Source organism: Neomonachus schauinslandi, chromosome 6 (assembly GCF_002201575.2).
Source record: "Neomonachus schauinslandi chromosome 6, ASM220157v2, whole genome shotgun sequence".
Classification (NCBI taxonomy): domain Eukaryota; kingdom Metazoa; phylum Chordata; class Mammalia; order Carnivora; family Phocidae; genus Neomonachus; species Neomonachus schauinslandi.
This window is the reverse complement of record NC_058408.1, coordinates 45,971,793-45,993,176: the sequence shown is the minus strand read 5'-3', so window position 1 is coordinate 45,993,176 and position 21,384 is coordinate 45,971,793. Positions and strand designations below refer to the sequence as shown.

The 21,384-nt window shown below is 36.0% G+C and overlaps 1 protein-coding gene across 1 annotated transcript in view; it reads right to left on the bottom strand.

Annotated features, from left to right (window-relative positions):
- Nucleotides 1–21,384, bottom strand: part of HMCN1 (hemicentin 1) — a 487,037-nt gene that overhangs the window by 164,556 nt on the left and 301,097 nt on the right. Inside the window, exons 32-36 of the mRNA XM_021682591.1 lie at nt 20,786–21,067; nt 19,952–20,060; nt 18,825–18,994; nt 17,490–17,644; nt 8,798–8,921 (exon numbers count right to left, since the gene is read on the bottom strand). Of these exons, the coding sequence (XP_021538266.1) occupies nt 8,798–8,921; nt 17,490–17,644; nt 18,825–18,994; nt 19,952–20,060; nt 20,786–21,067 (840 nt within the window). The remainder of the gene's footprint in view (nt 1–8,797; nt 8,922–17,489; nt 17,645–18,824; nt 18,995–19,951; nt 20,061–20,785; nt 21,068–21,384) is intronic.

The following is a 21,384-nucleotide window of genomic DNA, read 5'->3' as shown; positions in this document are numbered from 1 at the left end:
CTGCAATGGAAAAAAGACAGTCTCTTCAATAAATGGTGCTGGGAAAATTGGACAGCCACATGCAGAAGAATGAAACTCGACCATTCCCTAACACCATTCACAAAGATAAACTCAAAGTGGATGAAAGACCTCAATGTGCGACAGGAATCCATCAAAATCCTAGAGGAGAACATAGGCAGTAACCTCTTTGACATCACCCACAGCAACTTCTTTCAAGATACATCTCCAAAAGCTAGTGAAACAAAAGCAAAAATGAACTTTTGGGACTTCATCAAGATAAAAAGCTTCTGCACAGCAAAGGAAACAGTCAACAAAACAAAGAGGCAACCCACAGAATGGGAGAAGGTATTTGCAAATGACACTACAGATAAAGGGCTGGTATCCAAGATCTATAAAGAACTTCTAACTCAACACCCAAAAAACAAATAATCAAGTCAAAAAGTGGGCAGAAGATATGAAAAGACACTTCTCTGAAGAAGACATACAAATGGCTAACAGACACATGAAAAAATGTTCATCATCATTAGCCATCAGGGAAATCCAAATCAAAACCACACTGAGATACCACCTTACACCAGTTAGAATGGCAAAAATGGACAGGGAAAGAAACAACAAATGTTGGAGAGGTTGTGGAGAAAGGGGAACCCTCTTACACTGCTGGTGGGAATGCAAGTTGGTACAGCCACTTTGGAAAACAGTGTGGAGGTTCCTCAAAAATTTAAAAATAGAGCTACCCTATGCCCCAGCAATTGCACTACTGGGTATTTACCCCAAAGACACAGATGTAGTGAAAAGAAGGGCCATATGCACCCCAATGTTCATAGCAGCAATGTCCACAATAGCCAAACTGTGGAAAGAGCTGAGATGCCCTTCAACGGATGAATGGATAAAGAAGATGTGGTCCATATATACAATGGACTATTAATCAGCCATCAGAAAGGATGAATACCCAACTTTTACATCAACATGGATGGGACTGGAGGAGATTATGCTAAGTGAAATAAGTCAAGCAGAGGAAGTCAATTATCATATGGTTTCACTTATTTGTGGAACATAAGGAATAGCATGGAGGACATTAGGAGAAGGAGGGAAAAATGGGCGGGGGGAATCGGAGGGAGAGATGAACCATGAGAGACTATGGACCTGAGAAACAAACAGGGTTTTAGAGGGGAGGAGGGAGGGGGGATTGGTTAGCCCGGTGATGGGTATTAAGGAGGGCACATACTGCATGGAGCACCGGGTGTTATATGAAAACAATGGATCGTGGATCACTACATCAAAAACTAATGATCTAGTGTATGGTGACTAACATAACATAAAATTTAAAAAAAAAAGACAACAGCATAAATCAGTAATTACAAGTCTATACTGATGGGATCATGATGAATAAAGGTGTAATTTGTATGGCAATAATAGGACAAAGAAGGGGAAAGGGAAGAGAGTTGTAAAGGAACAAAGCTCTTTATACTATTGAAATTAAATTATTAATCCAAAGTATAATATTGTTAAAATGCTAATTGTGATCCTCAAGGCAACCACAAAAAATAAACTAAAAAAATATAGTAAAAGAAACAAGAGAAATAAAATGGTATACAAGAAAATAGCTATTTAATATAAAAAGGCAGTAATGGAGAAACATAAAAACCAAAATGACATAATAACATATAAAAAAAATTTAAAAAAAACATAGCACAGTAGACCATAAACTCTATCATGTCAGTAACTACATTAAATGTAAATGGATTAAACACTACTCAAAGGCACAGACTAGCAAATAGATTTAAAAAATAAAAAATAAAAACATGACCCAATTATATGTTGTCTACAAGAGACACACTCCAGAGTCAAAGACAGGAATAGGTTGAAAGTGAAAGGTTATAAAAAGATATACCATACAAATAGTAACGAAACAAAAACCAGAGAGGCTACACCAATACCAAACAAAATAGACTTTAAAACAAAAATTACTAGCAACAAAGTAGGGCAATTTTAAATGATACTCTCAACACATAAAAGATATAACAACTATAATCATACATTTACATAATAACAGAGTCTCAAGATACATGGAATAAAAGCTGACAGAATAAAAAAGAGAAATAGATAATTCAACAATAATATTTGAAGACATCAATATTCCAGTTTCAATAAAGGGTAGAACAACTAAACAGAAAATCAACAAGAAGACTTGAACAACAGTATAAACCACACGTACACATAAAACACTCCATCCAAAAACAGCAGAATGCAGATTCTTCTCAAATGCACATGTAACATTCTCAAGGACAGACTATAAGTTAGGCATAAAACAAGTCTCAATATGTTTAAAAGGATTAAAATCATACAGAGTGTGTTACTTAATTTCCACATATTTGTGAATTTCCCAAATCTTCTCTTGTCATTGATTCATAATTTTATTCCACTGTGGTTAGAGAACACACTCTTAAGTAACTAAGTGGTCAAAGAAATCACATGAGATATTAGATAATACTCTGAGATAAATTAAAATAAAAAGACAACATACTAAAACTTACGGGATACACATAAAGCAATGATTAGAGTAAAATGTGTAATTATAAACAGCTATATTAAAAATAAATCTCGAATCAATAATCTAACATTCCACCTTAAGAAGCCAGAAAAGAGTAAAGTAAATCCAAGACAAGCAGAAGGAAGGAAATAATAAACATTAGAGCATAAATAAATTAAACAGACAATAGAAAAATGAAAGAGAAAATCAATAAGACCAAAACCTGATATTTTGAAAAGATCAACAAAATGGACAAAATTTTATATAAACAGACCAAGACAAAACAAAAGAGAGAAGACCAAATTACTACAATTAGAAATGAAAGAGCAGTCATTACTATCAACCTTACAGAATTAAAAAGGGCTATGAGGGAATATTATAAACAAGTGTGTGCCAATTAATTAGATAATCTAGATGAAATAGACAATTTCTAGAAAGTCATAAATTACTAAAACTGACTCAAGAAAAAATGGAAAGTCTGAATAGATGTATAAAAATTTTTAAATTACATTAGTAATAAAAAACATCCCACAAAGAAAATCCGAGGCTCAAATAGCTTTACTGGGAATTCTATAAAACATTAAAGAAAAATTAATGTGAATCCTTCACAAACCTCTTTCAAAATAGAGCAGCACTCTAAGAGGCTAGTTTTACCATGATAATAAAACCAGACAGAGACAGCCTTAATAAAAGGACACTATAGTCCAATATCCCTTATGAGGACAGACACAAAAATAATCAAGAAAATTCTAATAAGGTGAATCCAACAACATATAAAACAAATTAAGCACCATGACCAAGAGGGTCTAATCCTAGGAAGGCAGGGTTGGTTTAACATATGAGAATCAATCAGTGTAATCAAGAGAGTGTGCTACTCAAAAATTAACTTGAAATGGATTAAAGCCTTAAATGTAAGACCTGAAACCACAAAACTAGAAGAAAACATAGGGGGAAAGGTATCTAATAGTTTTAGCAGTTTGGGCTATGTCACCAAAGGCACAAACAACAAAAGCAAAATAAACAAGTGGGACTATAGCAAACTAAAAACCTTCTGTATAGCAAAGAAAAAAATAGACAAAATGAAAATGGCAATGCACTAAATGGAAGAAAAATTAGCAAACCATATATCGGAAATACAGAAGAAACTTATAAACTCAATAGTAAAAAAACAAATAAATTAAATAATGGACAAAGGACGTGAATAGGCATTTTTCCAAAAAAGACTAAGAAGTGACCAACAGATTCACGAAAAGGTGCTTAACATCACTTATCATCAGAGAAATGCAAATCAAACCCACAATAAGATATCATCTCACATGTGTTAGAATGATTATTATAAAAAACACAAGAGACAATGAGTGTTGGTGAGGATGTGGAGAAAAAGGATCCCTTGTACACTGTTGGTGGGAATGTAAATTGGTATAGCCATTATGGAAAACAGTATGGAGGCTCTTCAAAAAATTACAAATAGAACTACCATATGATCCAGCATTCCCACTTCTGGGCATATAATTGAAGGAAATGAAATAGTATCTCAAAGAGACATACCTACTCCCATGTTCACTAGAGCATTATTCACAATAGCCAAGATATGGAAACAATCTAAGTGCCCAACAACAGATGAGTGGATAAAGAAGTTGTGAGATTATATATATATATAAAATTCCCTTCTAGCATTTAAAAGAATCATCTTGCAATTTTGAATTTAGATGAGCACTGTTTTAGACAGAAACATTAGTAAGGTAACAATATCTTATGTTAACAATAAATGTCTACATACTCCAAGAAGGAGGTTGGATTCCATTCAACTTGGTTTTTTTTCTCTATTCTCCTTCCAAAAGTTACATGAGCATTACCACGCCAAAACCACAATACCTGCTTCTGAACATAACATGGGCTAGACTTTACCTATGAATTTAATTATTCACAGGAGTAAGTTGACTTTTTCAAATTCTGGTTAAATTCAATTCAATACATAACTGATCTAAAAGTGAGTTAATCCCACCCAACCACCAAAACTATGATATAATGAGTAATAAATTTATTTATACTAAGACAATACTAGAGTCCTGAACTGAAGTTATCCATTAAAAAAAAAAAAAGGTCCCCACAACATTCCCAAGTCTGCTTTCGGTCACAAGTGAGCTATTAAGCAAAACACAGAAATGATAGAGGAACCTTTTTTAAGTGGGTGTTAGCAGATGTTAGCCAAGCAAATACTTCAGAATAATAAAATTAAATTAAGGGGTGCTCTACTAATGTTTTCACCAGACGACTAATACAGACCCAAGATGGTTCCTAGCCAACAGTAAAGGCACCAGAACTTCAGATATATTTGTTAAAATGTTGGTGCTGTGAGGAGGGCCAAAAGCCAAGTATGCATTTGGCTAAAACAGTTGTCAAGCTACCATTTACAGATGATAACTAGAACCCAGGCATCAGGCTAAGCTTATAGTTGTAAGCACACGTAGTCTTACATTCAATCCTCACAAAAACCTTCTGATTATATTATCATTATCCTTCCCATTTTACAGATGAAAAAACATTTAAAAAGTTAACATCTAAGCCTATTGTCCTCATGCTATAACTTGGCAGTACAGGGACACAAATTCAAAGCCTATGCTTTTAACCACAACATGCCACTTCTGGGTGCTTCACCTTGGTGAATCTTTCCTAGGATATAATTAAGAGCAGATGTAATGAATGCTTGAGCCATTAGACCCCAAGTAATCATTTGTTTGTGGAAACATCTGTCTTACTTGGCAAATATCCGAGGTTTAGATAAAATTTCATAGTTTGGTCTAGAGAATTAGAACTTTCAGAATTATGAAACTTTGATGATCAAAAAGGACCACCTACTGAGAGTCTCTGCCTTCTATAATGGACAGAACTCCCCCTAAGAAACCTAGGGGATCACAAGAATGTTCCTCTCCTCAGGATCATGACTTAGTCTTCTATGTCTTCCAGGAGAGACAATCCACCCTTACTTAGCCTTTTGAAAACACTTTTTTTCCACGCTTGAGAAGAATGGAAGCATCTACAATCTTTTTTTTATAAGAAAGGAAAATATCAAACAATTGGAAAGCTGAATTTCTTAGGATTGAATACATTGGATGCCAATTATAGTAAATGCTCATTTGCCAAATGTGTTACCCCATCAATAAAGACTGGGATTAAACCCTCAGAAAGTAACTATAAGATTGGTCAAATAAATTAATAAAAAAACTAAATTAAATGATAGTTGCTTCTCTATAGATTTTTCAATGTCCCTCTCAATATATAGCACCAGGATTGGATACAATACTTCAGAGGCATTCAGAGAGTGAGACTATAACAGGGCTAATTCCTTTCTTGTTGTTTATACTGTAAGTTTCTATTACTGACTTCTAAGGCGAATTAGCTTTATTATGAAATTGAATGATTATATCTATATAATTGCAGAAAGCCATTGATATCTCCAGTATTTCAATGTGTGGTGTCTGTAAGTCACTCTTCTCCAACCCTATTCTTACGTAGTGGTTCACAGGTTCAGGTTAACCTGTCATTTTAACTTCTGAAGTCTTTTTGAAATCTATGGTCAACTAATCCTTTAGAAATTCCTATACTTTTTGTTAACATCTCCAATTCTCACTGAAATTATTAATAGAAGTACTGAAGGAGACAGAATCAAGTTGGGAGCCATTTACATCCAATGTGACATCGCTTGTCAGGAGTACTTTCTGTCTAGATTCCTGTACAGTAGCCAATCACTTCCTTTCAGGTTGATCATAATTAGATTAGAAGTTCACTTCATCATTTATCCTCCTTTCAGACTGATGAACGGTTATCTGGACAAGTCAAGGTCATATTAGTAAAACATTTTCAGGTACTATAATGTATTTTACCTCTATTCTATTTGTGATTTGTATCAAGAAGATTGTTTTATATTCCCCAGCCAATTTAGTAGCATTTAATAAATCCTCACAATGACTAACCTTCTGTTTCTTTCTTCTTACATTAACTCAGATGTCTTCCAGCTTGTTGCCCCACTCTCTGATGATTTTCTGTGTAGGTGTGTACCCTAATTCAATCCCTGCTAACATATATTTTGTTACCATATTCAGATCATAGGTTTATAGACATGTTTTCTCAGGTCTCGACTCTGTTTTTTTGTTTGTTTCTGTTGTTGCTTTGTATTTGATGGGATCCTTAATTTCTTTCACGAACTCTGGTTTTCAATCATTCTTGACTACATTAGTAAGTTTCTAAGCCAGGTTTTAGAGTCTGGGCCAATGTTCCTCTGAGTAATGACATACAGACCATTTGCATCAGAGAAACTGTTTCAGGAGATCTGGAACTGGCCCAGGAAGCTGTATTTTTAACATGTTTAATACATATGATTTTTATGAACACTCAAGTTTGGGAGCCCCAAACACTGAAGTTTGGTTCTTCCCAGCTCTAGAGACATACATTCTGTTCTTCAAGATACAATCTTCATTTAATATTTTAATCCAGTCTAGAGAATGAAAACACCTTTCTTTTTGATAAGACCTGAGAGTAAAAGTGGGAGATATTTTACATCTAATACCTCAAAACCTCAAAAGCACTCTGCAAGTCAGATACTCAAAGAAATTAAATAGTTTGGTCAAGGTTACATAGATGGTGGTTAGCATAGAACTGAAACCACAATTGGTCTGACTCTGGTGCCTGAGATGATTGCAGCATATCATACTATCCCTCTTAACTGTTTCCTTTTAGACAACAATGGAGACTAGATAAGGACTGAAATTATCGTAAAGGAAAAGATAAATAGCCTGTACAATGAGGAGAAAAGGAGCCTCAGTGTAGGGAAAGGGGGAAAGGAGAGCAAGCACCACCCACAGCATGCTCTTAAATGGAAGTGGAGATCTCAGTATGTGCTGGAGACAGCTGCCAAAGAGCACTAGGTAAAGTCAAGGCAATCAAGTCACTTTCAAGATCATTATAATCAGATATTGGTCTTTAAGTTAATTACTAAATGAAAAAGTAGAAGTCCTCTTAAGGAACATGGTTTGTGTGTATGACATACATAAATTAGGTGTACATATTTGGGGAAAGGGGGAAAATAAGTTATTTTATTAAAAACATTTAGGGAACTGATAATCTGAATCTTTTAACTAGTTGATTTAAATAAAATAAAATATGTAAAGAAGCAGATGAGAAGAATTCAATGTCCAATTTAAATATTTTCATTCACTTACTATTTACTTTTTCATTTGTTAATATTTATTGATTGCCTACTGATAATGTAACTGGAATCAAGGTAGATGCTGGAGCATCATTCTAGTTTAAATTGTTCAGTAAATGTAGAGTGAATATATGAATAAATGAATAAAGAATAAATGAAGTAAATGAATAAAGGGTTTAACAAGCAATCACAAGGATTAGAGAAAATGAAGAAGGTATCACATGGAAATCTTGGAGAGCTCTCTGCAAATATATTTGGCTGAATCAGGAAAGGCCAAGCCTACAATTCTTTTTTTTTTTTTTAAAGATTTTATTTATTTATTTGAGAGAGAGAGAATGAGAGAGAGCACATGAGAGTGGGGAGGGTCAGAGGGAGAAGCAGACTCCCCGCTGAGCAGGGCGCCTGATGCGGGACTCGATTCAGGGACTCCAGGATCATGACCTGAGCCGAAGGCAGTCGCTTAACCAACTGAGCCACCCAGGCGCCCCCAAGCCTACAATTCTTGACCCTTTCTGATGAGACTCCAGAGATCTGAAGTCTCACATTCAAGGTCAAATCTTCTTTTAAGTTTTTTGTGAAGCTGTAATATTCATGAGCTATTCCATGGCCACCCAGACTTTTTATTAAAGCACATGAGAGAAGATCCTGAGTCAAGGATAGCTTCTACTTACAAAATCCCTCTTATAACCAGCAAAGAACATGACAGAAAATGTTAAGGAACAATCCTCCAACTCTGTCTTGACAACAAAAGTTATCTGTACAAAGTTATTAGTTAACAGAATTCAAATAATTAAAAACATAGGGTAGTATGTTTATTTATTTATGAGCTCTAGCACATCCTATTTGACAACCTGAATATCTTAATGGATATCTTGACAAACCAATACCTTAATATGAGCAATTGTAATTACAAATAACGTAAAAAAAAAAACTAGTTTTTTTTTCATATAGACAAAAATAAACACTTGTTTCTTTTACACTGTAATTCAATAAAAATGAGTCATCATGTTCAAAAAAGGCCACAGAAATGTTCTTTTGTTAAGACAGGGGAATGACATTACCATGCACATGTAGCTGAAGGTGCTGCTGGGTTTCTCCAGCTGCATTGGTCGCCACACATGTGTATCTGCCGGCATCTTCCATCAGGGCTTTGGCAATTTGTAAAACTCGACCAGAAGACTGTATCTAATTGGGAGCAGAAAGCATGGCAGCATTTTGTACTTTACACTGGGACTTGAAAGCATTTGCTGAGATAGCCAAACTCATTTAAATTTATGCTATTTAATTATAGTTTTATGCCAATATCTTAATTCTCTTGATAGATTAGAACCAGATCTCACTTCATCACACACAAAAAAGACTGATTTGATTGAAAAACTTTTCTTCTTCATTGGAAAACACAAAATAAAATAACCTAAGGCCTGCTGGTACAGTCATAAAACCTCGCTGAACAAAAGACTTTAGCACTGAACGATGAGGTATGTGATGAAAATTTAAGCTACTTAAAAAAAATACAGTCACATTTATGTAACACTTCATAAATACTTTTAAGGCAACAATCTTTTTTGATTAAATGGTCATGGGGGCCAGAAAAACAATAAAAATTATAAAATATGAGTAATGGAAATGCAGATAAATTTCTTCCTGTTTTTCCTCATTTCTCTGTTAAACCTATTGCAACTAGCCTCCACCATTTTGGAACTAGTGATTCAGTGGTTATTCTTTGAAACTTATCATTCAGAGGTTATCAGTAACTTCTCTTTTTTTTTCTTTTTTAATTTTATTTTATTATGTTAGTCACCATACATCATTAGTTTTTGATGTAGTGATCCACGATTCATTGTTTTCATATAACACCCAGTGCTCCATGCAGTATTAAGGAGGTTATCAGTAACTTCTAATCACAATATCCAGCAGCTTACATAGTAAGCTCATATTCTCTTCTACCATCTACAGCATTTGGCATTACTGACCACCTACTCCTGAATCACTCTACTCTCTGGGTGTTGAAGATACAAAAATGTCCTCAGTTCTCAATCTCTGACTTTCTTAGGAGATTACAGAACCTGCTTCTTCCTCCTGTCCCATAAACATAAAGTTCAGCTTTCTGATAGTTTTCATGGCTTCAGCGAAGAATTCTGTGCAGACTCTGAAATTTATAGTATTGGCCTCAATTTCTCTCCTGAGCTTCACGCTTGCTGTTCCAGCTAATCTGCTGGATGGGTTAGCACATGAAATTTAACACATCCAAAACAAAGCTTATAACTGTTTCCTTGTATCTCCAGACCTACTTTTCATTGCATGTTTCCAATCTTGTTTAATGGCACTACTATTCTCCAAGGCATCTTGATTTCAGAGCCCACTCTGACTCTCCTACTAGTTATACAACTCTGTTTTTCAGATCTCTACTTTCCATTCTTACAACCACTGTGGGATTATAATAGTTTCTTAATTTATATTCCAGTGTCTCCAACCTCCCAAACTGTTAATCTATCTTATATACCGTTGCCAGAATAATTTGTCTAAAATGCAAATTTGATCCTTTTACCAGTCCCCCTTCAAAGCTCACTCAGCTCCCCACTTTGCCCAGAATGAAATCTGAACTCAGCATAGCCCTCCAGACTTACCACATTCTGACCCCAAATGATCTGCTCTCCATACACTCCCAAGTAAACTCCCACTTGACTTATTCTTCAGCCAGAGTGTACTAAACTCACTAAGCAGCATATTCATACATTAAATTCACTTCTAGACTTCTGCACATGGCCTTTAAATGCCATAATTTTTTAAGACTCCAAACGAGGTCAGTTCTCTCTTCTATTTTTTCATACTCTTTACTCTCCCCTTAGATTATCTCATTCATGTCTATGCTTTCAAATATCATCTATGTGTCAGTATCTCCAGCCAGAACTCTCCTTTGAGCTCCAGGAGCATGTATTCCATGGTCTACCTGATCTCCACTTTATTTCAAAGTCAACTTAACCTCCCAAAATATAAAACTTACATCCAGTTTTTTGCCCCTAAAGGGGTTGTCCTCCAAAGTCTCCTGTCTTACTGGATGGCATCATAAGATATGTATCTGTGTAGGTTAGATTCCCCAAGTTTTCCTTGATATTTCCTGCTCCCTCAACTTTCATATGCAATTTATCACTGAGTCCTAATGATTGACACAAAAATTCTCAAATACATCCATATATCCTCATCTTCATGGCCAGAATGTGAGTTCAAATTTCAATCTTCTCTCTCTCCTAGATGAATAAGTCCTAATTGATTTCCACACATCTACTCTTTATCTTTTTCAATTTATTTTTGGAGGTACAATTGGCATATATTATATTAGTTTCAAGTGTACAACATAATAATTCAATTTCTGTACACACTGCAAAGTGATCATCACAAGTCTAGTCTTCATACGAAGTTACAGATTTTTTTCTTGTGATGAGAACTTTTAAGATTTACTCTCCTGTTAACTTTCAAGTATGCAATACAATATTATTGAGTACAGTCACTATGTTGTATTTACATCACCATGACTTATTTACTTAATATCTGGGAGTTTGTACCTCTTGACCACCTTCACCTATTTTGCACACTTCTCAACCCCTTTCACCTCTGGCAACCACCAAACTGTTCTATGTGTATCTATGAGTTTTGTTTCTTTTATTTTTTAGATTCCATATATAATTGAAATCACATGGTATTTATCTTTCTCTGTCTGACTTATATCAATTAGCATAATGCCCTTACGTTCTGTTGTCACAAATGGCAAGACTTCATTCTTCTTTTTTATAACTGAATAGTATTCCATTGTGTGTGTGTGTGTGTGTGTGTGTGTATCACATCTTCTTTATCCATTCATCTACTGATGAACACTTTAGTTGTTTCCATGTCCTGACTATTATAAATAATGCTGTAGTGAGCAGGTGGGTGCATATATCTTTTCGAGTTAGGGTTTTCGTATTCTTTGGATAAATACCCAGAAATGGAATTGCTGAATCATATGGTGGCTCTGATTTTTATTTTTTTGAGGCATCTCCATACTGTTTTCCATAGTGGTTGCAATAGGGTACATTCCCACCAACAATGCACAAGGGTTCCCTTTTCTCACATCCTCAACAATGCTTATTTCTTGTCTTTTTGATAATAGCCTTAAACAGGTGTGATGTGATACCTTATGGTTTTGATATGCATATCCCTGATAATTACTGATGTTAAACATTTTCCCATGTGCCTGTTGGACATATACATGACTTTGGAAAATGTCTAGTTATATCTTGTGCCCATTTTTTAATCAGATTGCTTGTTTTTTTGCTATTGAGTTGAGCTCTTTATATACTTTGGGTATTAACTGTTATCGGATATATGATTTACAATTTTTCCCTCATTTAATTTATATTTCAGTGCCTCCAACCATACAGAAGCTTTTTGGATTGATGTAGTCCCGCTTGTTTATTTTTGCCTTTGTTGCCTTTGATTTGGGAGTCAGATCTAAAAATTCAATGCCAGGACTATGTCAGGAAGCTTACTACCTATGTTTTCTTCTAGGAGTTTTGTGCTTTCAGGTTCTACATTCAAGTCTTTAATCCATTTGGAGCTGATTTTTGTGTATGGTTTAAGATAGCATTCTGGTTTCATTCTTTTGCATGTGACTGTCCAATATTTCCAACATCATTTATTGAAGAGAACATCCTTCCCTCATTGTATATTCTTGACTTCTTTGTCATAAATTAACCAACCATATATGTGTAGGTTTATTTCTTGGCTCTCTGTTCTGTTCCATTGATCCATGTGTTGGTTTTTATGCCAATACCAAACTGTTTTTGATGACTACAGCTTTGTAGTATAGTTTGAAAACAGCATGATGCCTCCAGATTTGTTTTTCTTTCTCAAGATCACTTTGGCTACTTGGGGTCTTTTGTGGTTCCATACAAATTTTAGGATTGTTTGTTCCATTTCTGTGGAAAATGCCATTGGAATTTTGATAGGAATTGCATTGAACCTATAGATTGCTTTGGGTAGTAGGAATATTATAACAAGATTAATTCTTCCAATCCATGGGCATGGGATACCTTTCCATTTATTTGTGTCTTCAATTTTTTTTCATCACTGTCTTATATCTTCTAGTGCACAGGACTTTCACTTCCTTTCACCTCCTTGGTTAAATTTCTTTTTATTCTTTTTTGTGCAATTTTAAATGGGACTGTTTTCTTAATTTTTCTCTCTGATAGTTTGTTAGTGTATAGAAATGAAACCAATTTTTGTATATCGATTTTGTACCCTGCAACTTTGCTGACTTCATTTATTGGTTCTAACACTTTTTTGGTGAAGTATATAGGATTTTTTAATATATATTTTTCAATTTGGATGCCTTTTATTTCTTTTTCTTGCCTAGTTGCTCTTGATAGGACTTCCAATACTATGTTCAATAAAAATGGTGAGAGTGGGAACACTTGTCTTGCACTTGATCTTAGAGAAAAAACTTTCAGCTTTTCACCACTGAATATGATGTTAGCTGTGGGTTTGTCATATATGACCTTAATTATGTTGAGGTATGTTTCCTCTATATCCACTTTGTTGAGGGTTTTTACCATAAATGGATGTTGACTTTTGTCAAATGCTTTTTCCATTGAGACGATCATATAATTTTTATCTTTCATTTCATTAATGTGGTGTATTACGTTGGTTGATTTGTGAATGTTGAAACATGCTTACATCCCTGGAGTAAATTCCACTTAATCATGGTGGATGACCATTTTAATGTTGATAGCAACTTAAGTTTGGATGCATTCTAAAACTCTACATTTTTACTCCCCCACAATGTTTTATGTTTTTGATGTCACATTTTACATTCTTTTATTTTGTGTTTCCCTTAACTGTTTATTGTGGTTATAGTTAATTTTACTACTTTTGATTTTTATCTTCATACTGGCTTTATAAGTAATTAACCCACTACCTTTACTGTATATTTACCTTTACTAGTGACATTTTTACTTTCATATATTTTCTTGTTACTAGTTAGTGCCTTTTTTTTTTTCAGCTTAAAGAAGTCCCTTTAACATTTCTTGTAGGGCCAGTTTAGTGATGAATTCTTCTACCTTTTGTTTGTCTAAAAATCTCTTTATTCTCCTTCAATTCTGAATAATAACCTTGCCGGGTAGTGTATTCTTGGTTGGAAGTTTTATTTTCCTTTCAGCACTTCAAATATATCATGCCACTTCTTCTGGCTTTCAAGATTTCTGCTGAAAAATCAGCTGACAGTCTTATGGGAGCGGGCTTCCCTTGCACCTAACAAATGGCTTTTCTCTTGCTGCTTTTAAGATTTTCTTCTTATCTTTAGCTTTTTATATTTTAATTATAATGTCTCTTCCTGTGGATCTCTTTGGGTTCATCTTATTTAGAATTCTCTATGCTTCCTGGACCTGGATGTCTGTTTCCTTCCCCAGTTTAGGGAGGTTTCCACCCATTATTTCTTGAAATGTGTTTTCTGCCCCTTTCTCTCTCTCTTCCTCTTCTGGAATCCATATAATATGAAAGCTATTCCACTTCATGTTGCCCCATAGGTCCCTTAAGCTATCTTCATTTTTTAAAAACTCTTTTTTCTTTTTGCTGTTCTGTTTGGGTGAATTCCACTGCTGTCTTCCAGGTTACTGATCTGTCTTTCTGCTTCATCTAATCAGCTGTTGAACACCCTAGTGTATTTTTCAGTTTAATTATTGTATTCTTCAGCTCTGTGACTTCTGTTTGGTACCTTCTTATATTTTCTATCTTTTGTTGGAGTTCTCACTGTGTTCATCCATTCTTTTCCTGAGTTTAGTGAGCATCTTTATGACCATTACTTTGAACCCTTTATCAGGTAGATTACTTATTTCCATTTCATGAAGGCCATTTTCTGAGGTTTTGTTCTGTTCTTCCATTTGAAACATACTCCTCTATTTCCTCATTTTGCTTGAGTTTCTGTTTGTTTCTAAGTATTAGGCAAAATAGCTATCTTCCCAGTCTTACAGGAGTGGCCTTGTGTAGATTAACCTCATCGTTCAACCCTGCCCTAGCTCTTGGTTATCTCTCAGACCTTGTGACTGCCTCAGTAGCCTGATTTATTCTTGATAGGTCCCAGTTATTAAGGGTATTCCAAGACCTATCAGTGTTCCAAAGAGAGGGATCTCAGTCAGCACCTGGTTTCAGGTTGACTAGAAGCCAGATCCTTAGGCAGCAGTTTTAAAGTACACAACGATATACAGTCCCACAGGACTGCAGTTGTAAACCCTGGTGGCCTTCAACCAGGGGATCTGGAGGTGTCCCCTGGGTGACAGCTGCAAAAATCAGGGCTTCAGGTGTGTGTATATGCTCCTTGCTGGGAGGCACCAGGAGCTACAGCAAGGCCAAGGGAGAACACAAAGGTGGTGTCTCCCTGCCTATGTTCCCTGAGAGTGCCTTCACAGCCTCTACGTGTGTGGCAAACCTGAAGCCTGTCCCTCATGTTGAAGCTCCAGGACCAGTGGGTGGGCCTTTTTCACCAGCAGACCAGGAGTGTATTCCAGTTTACTGTGTGCAATGCCTTGGGTGTGGTAGCCTGCCAAGAATGGCTTTTCTGATTATTGTTATAGTCCCATAGGGCCCTGGAACACAAGCCCCTCTGACCACTGGGTCCAGGCATTCAAAGGGTGTCCTTTGTGTGGACTGCGCTTGCCCTTCAGCCTTAATGGGGCAGTGGGAGAACTTGGGGTGGGGCATGCCTGCAGCTTTAGCAAGGCAGGTGAAGAGTGCTCGGGGACAGAGCACCCCCCACCCCACCTCCACTTCAGCAAGGCAGTGGGAGATTGCTGTGTCTGCACACACCTGCTTTTACTAGCAAGCTGGAGGGAGAGTGCAAAACTGGTGCCTGACAGCAGCTCTGTCCCTGGAGAAAGTCCCTACAGGTCCTTGTCCTTCCGGCAGATGCTTTAAAATTAGCAAATGAATCTCCTTCACATATAGTTTAGTTTAGGCACTTTTCAAATTTTTGCACTAGGCCCCAGGGCAAGTAAGTCTGAATGTGAGTCATTTAAAAGAAGTATCTCAAATCCCTACAGTCCTTTGGGTCTCTTGGATGTAAGCTTCATTGGTTTTCAAAGCCAGCCATTTTATGGCTTGTCTCTTCAGTACAGGTCCCAAGGGTTGGAATGCCCAATGTACGGCACGAATCCCATACTCCTCAGGGAGAAGCTGCAGACTTGTGAGATCCCTCCCTATTGTGAGTTGGTATGCTATGGTTTTGGCAAGATTGTGTCTCTGCCTCTCCTACCCATCTTGATGTTGCCCTTTTATCCTTTGTTGTAGAGGAGCTGTTCAGCTAGTTTTCAAATCTTTTTCAGAGGGAACTGTACTGTATGTGGCAGTAGATTTGGTGTGTCTGTGGGGGGGAGGTGAGTTCAGGATCTTCCTATACTACTGTTTTGGACCACCTCTGCCCACATATCTATTTTAAACTCCTTCAATTCATTATCTTATAGGGGCCAGTAATTATTTAAAATGAAAATCTGATTATGTCACTACTCTCTTAAAACTCTTCAAAGATCTCCCTTTGATTGAAAGTAAAAATGAAATCACTAATATTACTTAAATGCCTTCTACTCCCTGGTCTCCTCTAATACCACCTCATCTTGCTTTGTGTTCTTCAGTCTACTGGCTTGTTATCAGGTCCTCAGGAGGTGTCATGCGCCTTTACTTTAAGTTGTTGGCACACACATCTTCTCTGAAATACTCTACTCTGTTCTCTTCCATTAATTCACTCATTTAACTGCTATGTATTCTTCATATCTCTGCTCAAAGGCTTTCTTTATGAATTACCTAATGCCTAAAACCTTTCCACATTATCTGTTCTTATACTTCTCCATATTTTCTCTTAAAGTTACTCATTACAGTTTACAATTAAACTTTTATATGATTATGTGATAAATGCCTATCTCCCTGAAGTATGTTTTAAGGCTTCATAATGAACCTCTCACTAGCATAAATGTATAAGATTAGTTCCACTGGATTTGGAATAGGAATAATAAATGAGCAGATACCAATCATTTGTACTGGGAAAAGAACTCAATACATCCTTCATTACTGAAAACTTAATACAAGCAAAGTTCAAGCCCACATTAGTCAACTAACTTGATCCTAGTAAAAAAATCTATTGATTCAGATTTTTAAATGAATCATTTAGATTATCTAAGTTTGAAATCAATCAATCTATCTATCCAGAAATATGTAATGAGGTACATTTATATGGCAGGGATTATACTCAGATTGAAGGATATAGAAGTGAATTTATTCAGACTGGGTCTCTGCCATCTGGAAGCTTATAACTAGTTAAAATATTTTTTTCAAGACTTATTGCACTTAGGTTTATGTAGATATGATTTTACCTTAATCTTAGTCTATGGTATATTGGGGATACTGTGAGTCAGTAATGATGAACACAGTTCATTCATCCATGAGACACCAGTTTTTCAATAGTTAAAACAGGCATAAACTGAAATAATAAAAATACCAACCAATATGTTAAAATTATCATTGTTAAGGTTATTAGTCTTTAATTAATTCTATTCTTCAAATCAAAATATTAAGATAAATTCCAAAAACTCTAAGGAAAACACATATTATTTTGATAAATTTTCTGTAAAATCTGTCCAACAGGAAAATCTACAATTAGGAAAGAAGAACACGATAGCTCTGGGAAGATCAATGTAGATTTCACATTTGGGGCTCAGCAATATTTATACTTACTTTAAGGTTTCCTCGGGCAGTATTTACAGGTTGGCCATCTTTTAACCATGTAATAGATGGATTTGGAATGCCATTGGCAATGCACTGCAAGGTGATAGGCTTGTGCTTCACTATGGCTCTCTCAGAAAGGCCTGAGGATTTGATTGTTGGAGGAACTAGATTTAAGAAAGGAAGGAAGGAAGGAAAGCAGGAAGGGATGGAAGGACAGAGTAAGGGAGGGAGGGAACACAAACCATAATCAGTGGGGTCAAGTACTTAAAAATCTGGATGTAAGAACCTGAAACTTTAAAATTTAGAAAAGGGAAAATTCCTATTTTAAGAAACAATGAAATAATTTTATCCCATGCATTTAATTTATAGTTTTCAGCAATTTTAGATGACTTATTTCTTAAGTATGGATCTCTAGTTCTCCAAAGAATAAAATGTGTTTATAGCAACTACAATCCACATGTATGTTTGGCTTACACCTGTTGGTATGTTTTCCCAATATATTATGATCCTCCCTTTCTCTAGAACAATCTCGTTAAATCAGGGTGGGTTTCCGCTACCTGTATTTATACTGCATGACTCTGACCCCAGCAAGGCTGACTGAATACAGAATGGGAACTTGATTTAAGCTGGGCCTGCCAGATTCCCTCCCTCAGGGGTTGGAATTGAGACTGAGAAACAGGGTTAGCTACATTTCATCACAGGATTGAAAAAGCAGGGGGAAAAAAGTCTGCATGGACAGATGGAAAAATGTTGATGTTCATAGAAACCTCCACTAGAGCTTCTAAATGGCTCCCCAGATTCTCACTGTAGTCCCTCACTTCCCAAGGTTGGCAGGCAAGTGAGACAAATAATACCGTGGCCAAGGGTTGTCTCTGTCATTACACTAAAGGTTCTGATTCTTCTGTGCTAGTTCTGTGAATACCTCTATCTACCCTGGATCCTGCATAACATCCTTAGCCTCCATTTCTGGAAATGACTTTATTCACACTCCCTCCTGTTCTGGTTAAACCCTGAAGAGCTGACACAACATCTTTACTTGGAATTTGCTGCCTGCCTATTCTATCTTATTTGGTCTCATTCCTCAGGCCCTGGCATTCTATGTAGAATACACTTTCTAACATCTGAAGTGTTTATATTAATTTACATAGGCCTCTTGGTTAAGTCTCTGTGTTAGTAAAGTGCCTTAAGATTAATCTGCCATTTTTTAACTCAAATTCACATCCTTTATATTACTTTCCACAACTCAAGATTTATCCAGATTACTGAGCTACCATCTGAATTAAATAATGACACAATGCATAAATTAATTTTAAATATAATGCTCATGTCCCTTCTTCAGCATACCATGAACAGTAACTTCAAATTCCTTCTCGTGGTCACCAGCAATGTTTGTTGCCACACAGCGATAAAGGCCTGTATCTGACACTTGAGCTTGGGCAATAACCAATTTGCGTCCATTTAGTAAAATCTTGAATCCATCCCTTTCATCAATTAGCTGGCCATCCTTTAGCCACCTATAGAAACAAGGCAAAAAGAAGTCTGGAGATGTATTTTTAAATAACTTAGTTCCTAAAAGATATGTGCGTGTGTATATATATCTTAGAGGAACTAGATTTATCTATATATTAAATGTTTCTACACATACATACATATGTAAATTCTCAATTGCGTATTTGCCTAATTCCCTATTTGCCCATTCTGTAAAATGAACTATAATGGGGAAAAGAAAAAAGTAAACCTGGCCCAACACAGAAGTTGGCACAGTGTTGGAACCCCAGTAGCTATGCGGTTTCTTCATTCTTCTCTTTACGTTGAGGAAACAAAGAGGCAATGCCCCTAAATGGTATTCACTTCAAATGTTTAAATAACATTAACCAGCAAAGTGAATACATTCCTAAAATATCTGAAAAATAAAACCCTGATACAGCATTATATTTTTTCATTTCTTATGAGTTATCATTTTCCATTTTACTTTGTAATCATATGTGAACATATTTTATTCTCTTAGTTGACTGACTGTTCCTTTGCATATCCTGCACCTTGGAAATGAAGGTTAAGTATTCACGAAATGCTTTGTGAATGAAGGAATGAGAAAAAAGAATTGGTAAACATATATGCACGGTAACTATTTCCCTAATATGTCCAGTACATTTCTTTTTATTTAGTCATTCATTAAACATTTCAGTGCCTCAAGAAGATCTGACAGATACTGCTTAGTAGTCTGTCTCTATGAACTGAAAATGTCATTTCTAGGAGCATAAATGGAATTCCTCTAATTGAACAGATTTGAGGTCCGTGTGATTATTAAGCAAAAGTTGCCTTGTATATAGAGTATGTCTTTTAAAAGAGGAATATAAATAATATAATTTTATATGGCCATCTTTTAATGACACAGAAATTTTTTCAAGATAGCCTTAAAACACTCAAATAAAGAAGTGGGAGATATTTAGAAGACATACCAAAACCCTTACATGATAGTTGGCGTGGGAGAGCCCGTCACTTGGCAATCTAGCTCCAGTAAGTTATTAACCATCACAATGAAGTAAGATGTTTCATCTCCTCCTTCTATAGCTGGTGGCACTAGAAAACAACAGAGATGTAACATACAAAGAAATGTATACCAGAAAAAATACACCACCATTTTAAGCAATACTAAGTTGCAGTTCAGAAGGCTGACAAGTATCATAGAAATTTGATACATGAAGGGGATTTGAAATGTAAAATATATTTTATCATACACACTTGCTAGGATCAATGAACGTATTTTTGACATGCTGTGGATTTTTCTCAATTAATCGAGCACTCTGGTGCTGCTGATGCCATCTGAATGTACAGTTGGGTCATATTTTATGTTGCTTATTTTCATAATAATAAGAGAAGGGAACCTCAAAAATTGGACCTCTGCTCAAAAAGCCTTCAATTTATAGAGAAATAGAGACCAAAAACATTGCAAGATGACTTTCCAAGGCCCAGAGACTGTTTCCTGCATTAGACATAGCATAGTGCTCATGACAGAGGACCATGATATCACTCACTGCAATCCGATATTGTCATAGATGTAAAATGCATCAATGCACTTACAAATACAAAGTGTACCTATCAAGATCAGTGCAAGATTTATGTGGGTTCTTAGATCTTGGGACTCTGGTAATAAATCCACCACTTAGTAATGTGCAGTCCAGAGTTGAACAGATAACTGAACCTTCTCTAAAACTGTTTTATTGTTCTATGACCAAAAAAGCATTTCATAAAATGGTCAGGTTGTGCTATGAATCTGGAATCCAGATGGTGGCATCCTTATTTACCTAAGACATCAACTTCGTATTTGATTTCCTTTTCTCCAGCCACACTCGTAGCCACACATACATACTGTCCCCGATCAACTTCTAGGGCACTCATGATTTCTAGTTTCTTCCCACCAGCTTCTGTACGGATGTTGTCACTGGCTTTCACAGGTACACCATCTTTTAACCAGGTGAGAACTGGAGGAGGGTTGCCAGTAGCTTTACACTCTAGTGTCAGCGAATGAGCGATAACCACTTGCTTATTCAGAGGTACGGCCAAGTCACCTTCAATCACTGGAGGAACTAGGCAGAAAAAAGTAATATTTCAGGCATCTTTGAAATTCTAATGAAATAAGGATTTTGTTTTCACGTAGTCTGACCACAGAAACTACCTACATGTCTGTCTCTCTCTAAGCTATTAAGGAAAGAATTTCTTGGGTTAGCTGATCCGCAGCTATCCTAAATATTGTGGGATACTTTGTACTGTGTCTCGTTTATAAAGGGTAAAGAGTAGAGAATGATCTTAGTCCTAACAACTACTTTACCTTCTTCATAAAAACCGAATGGTCTAGATGCCCCATGTGAAATGGGCAAATGGTTGGGCAGATGAATGGACCACT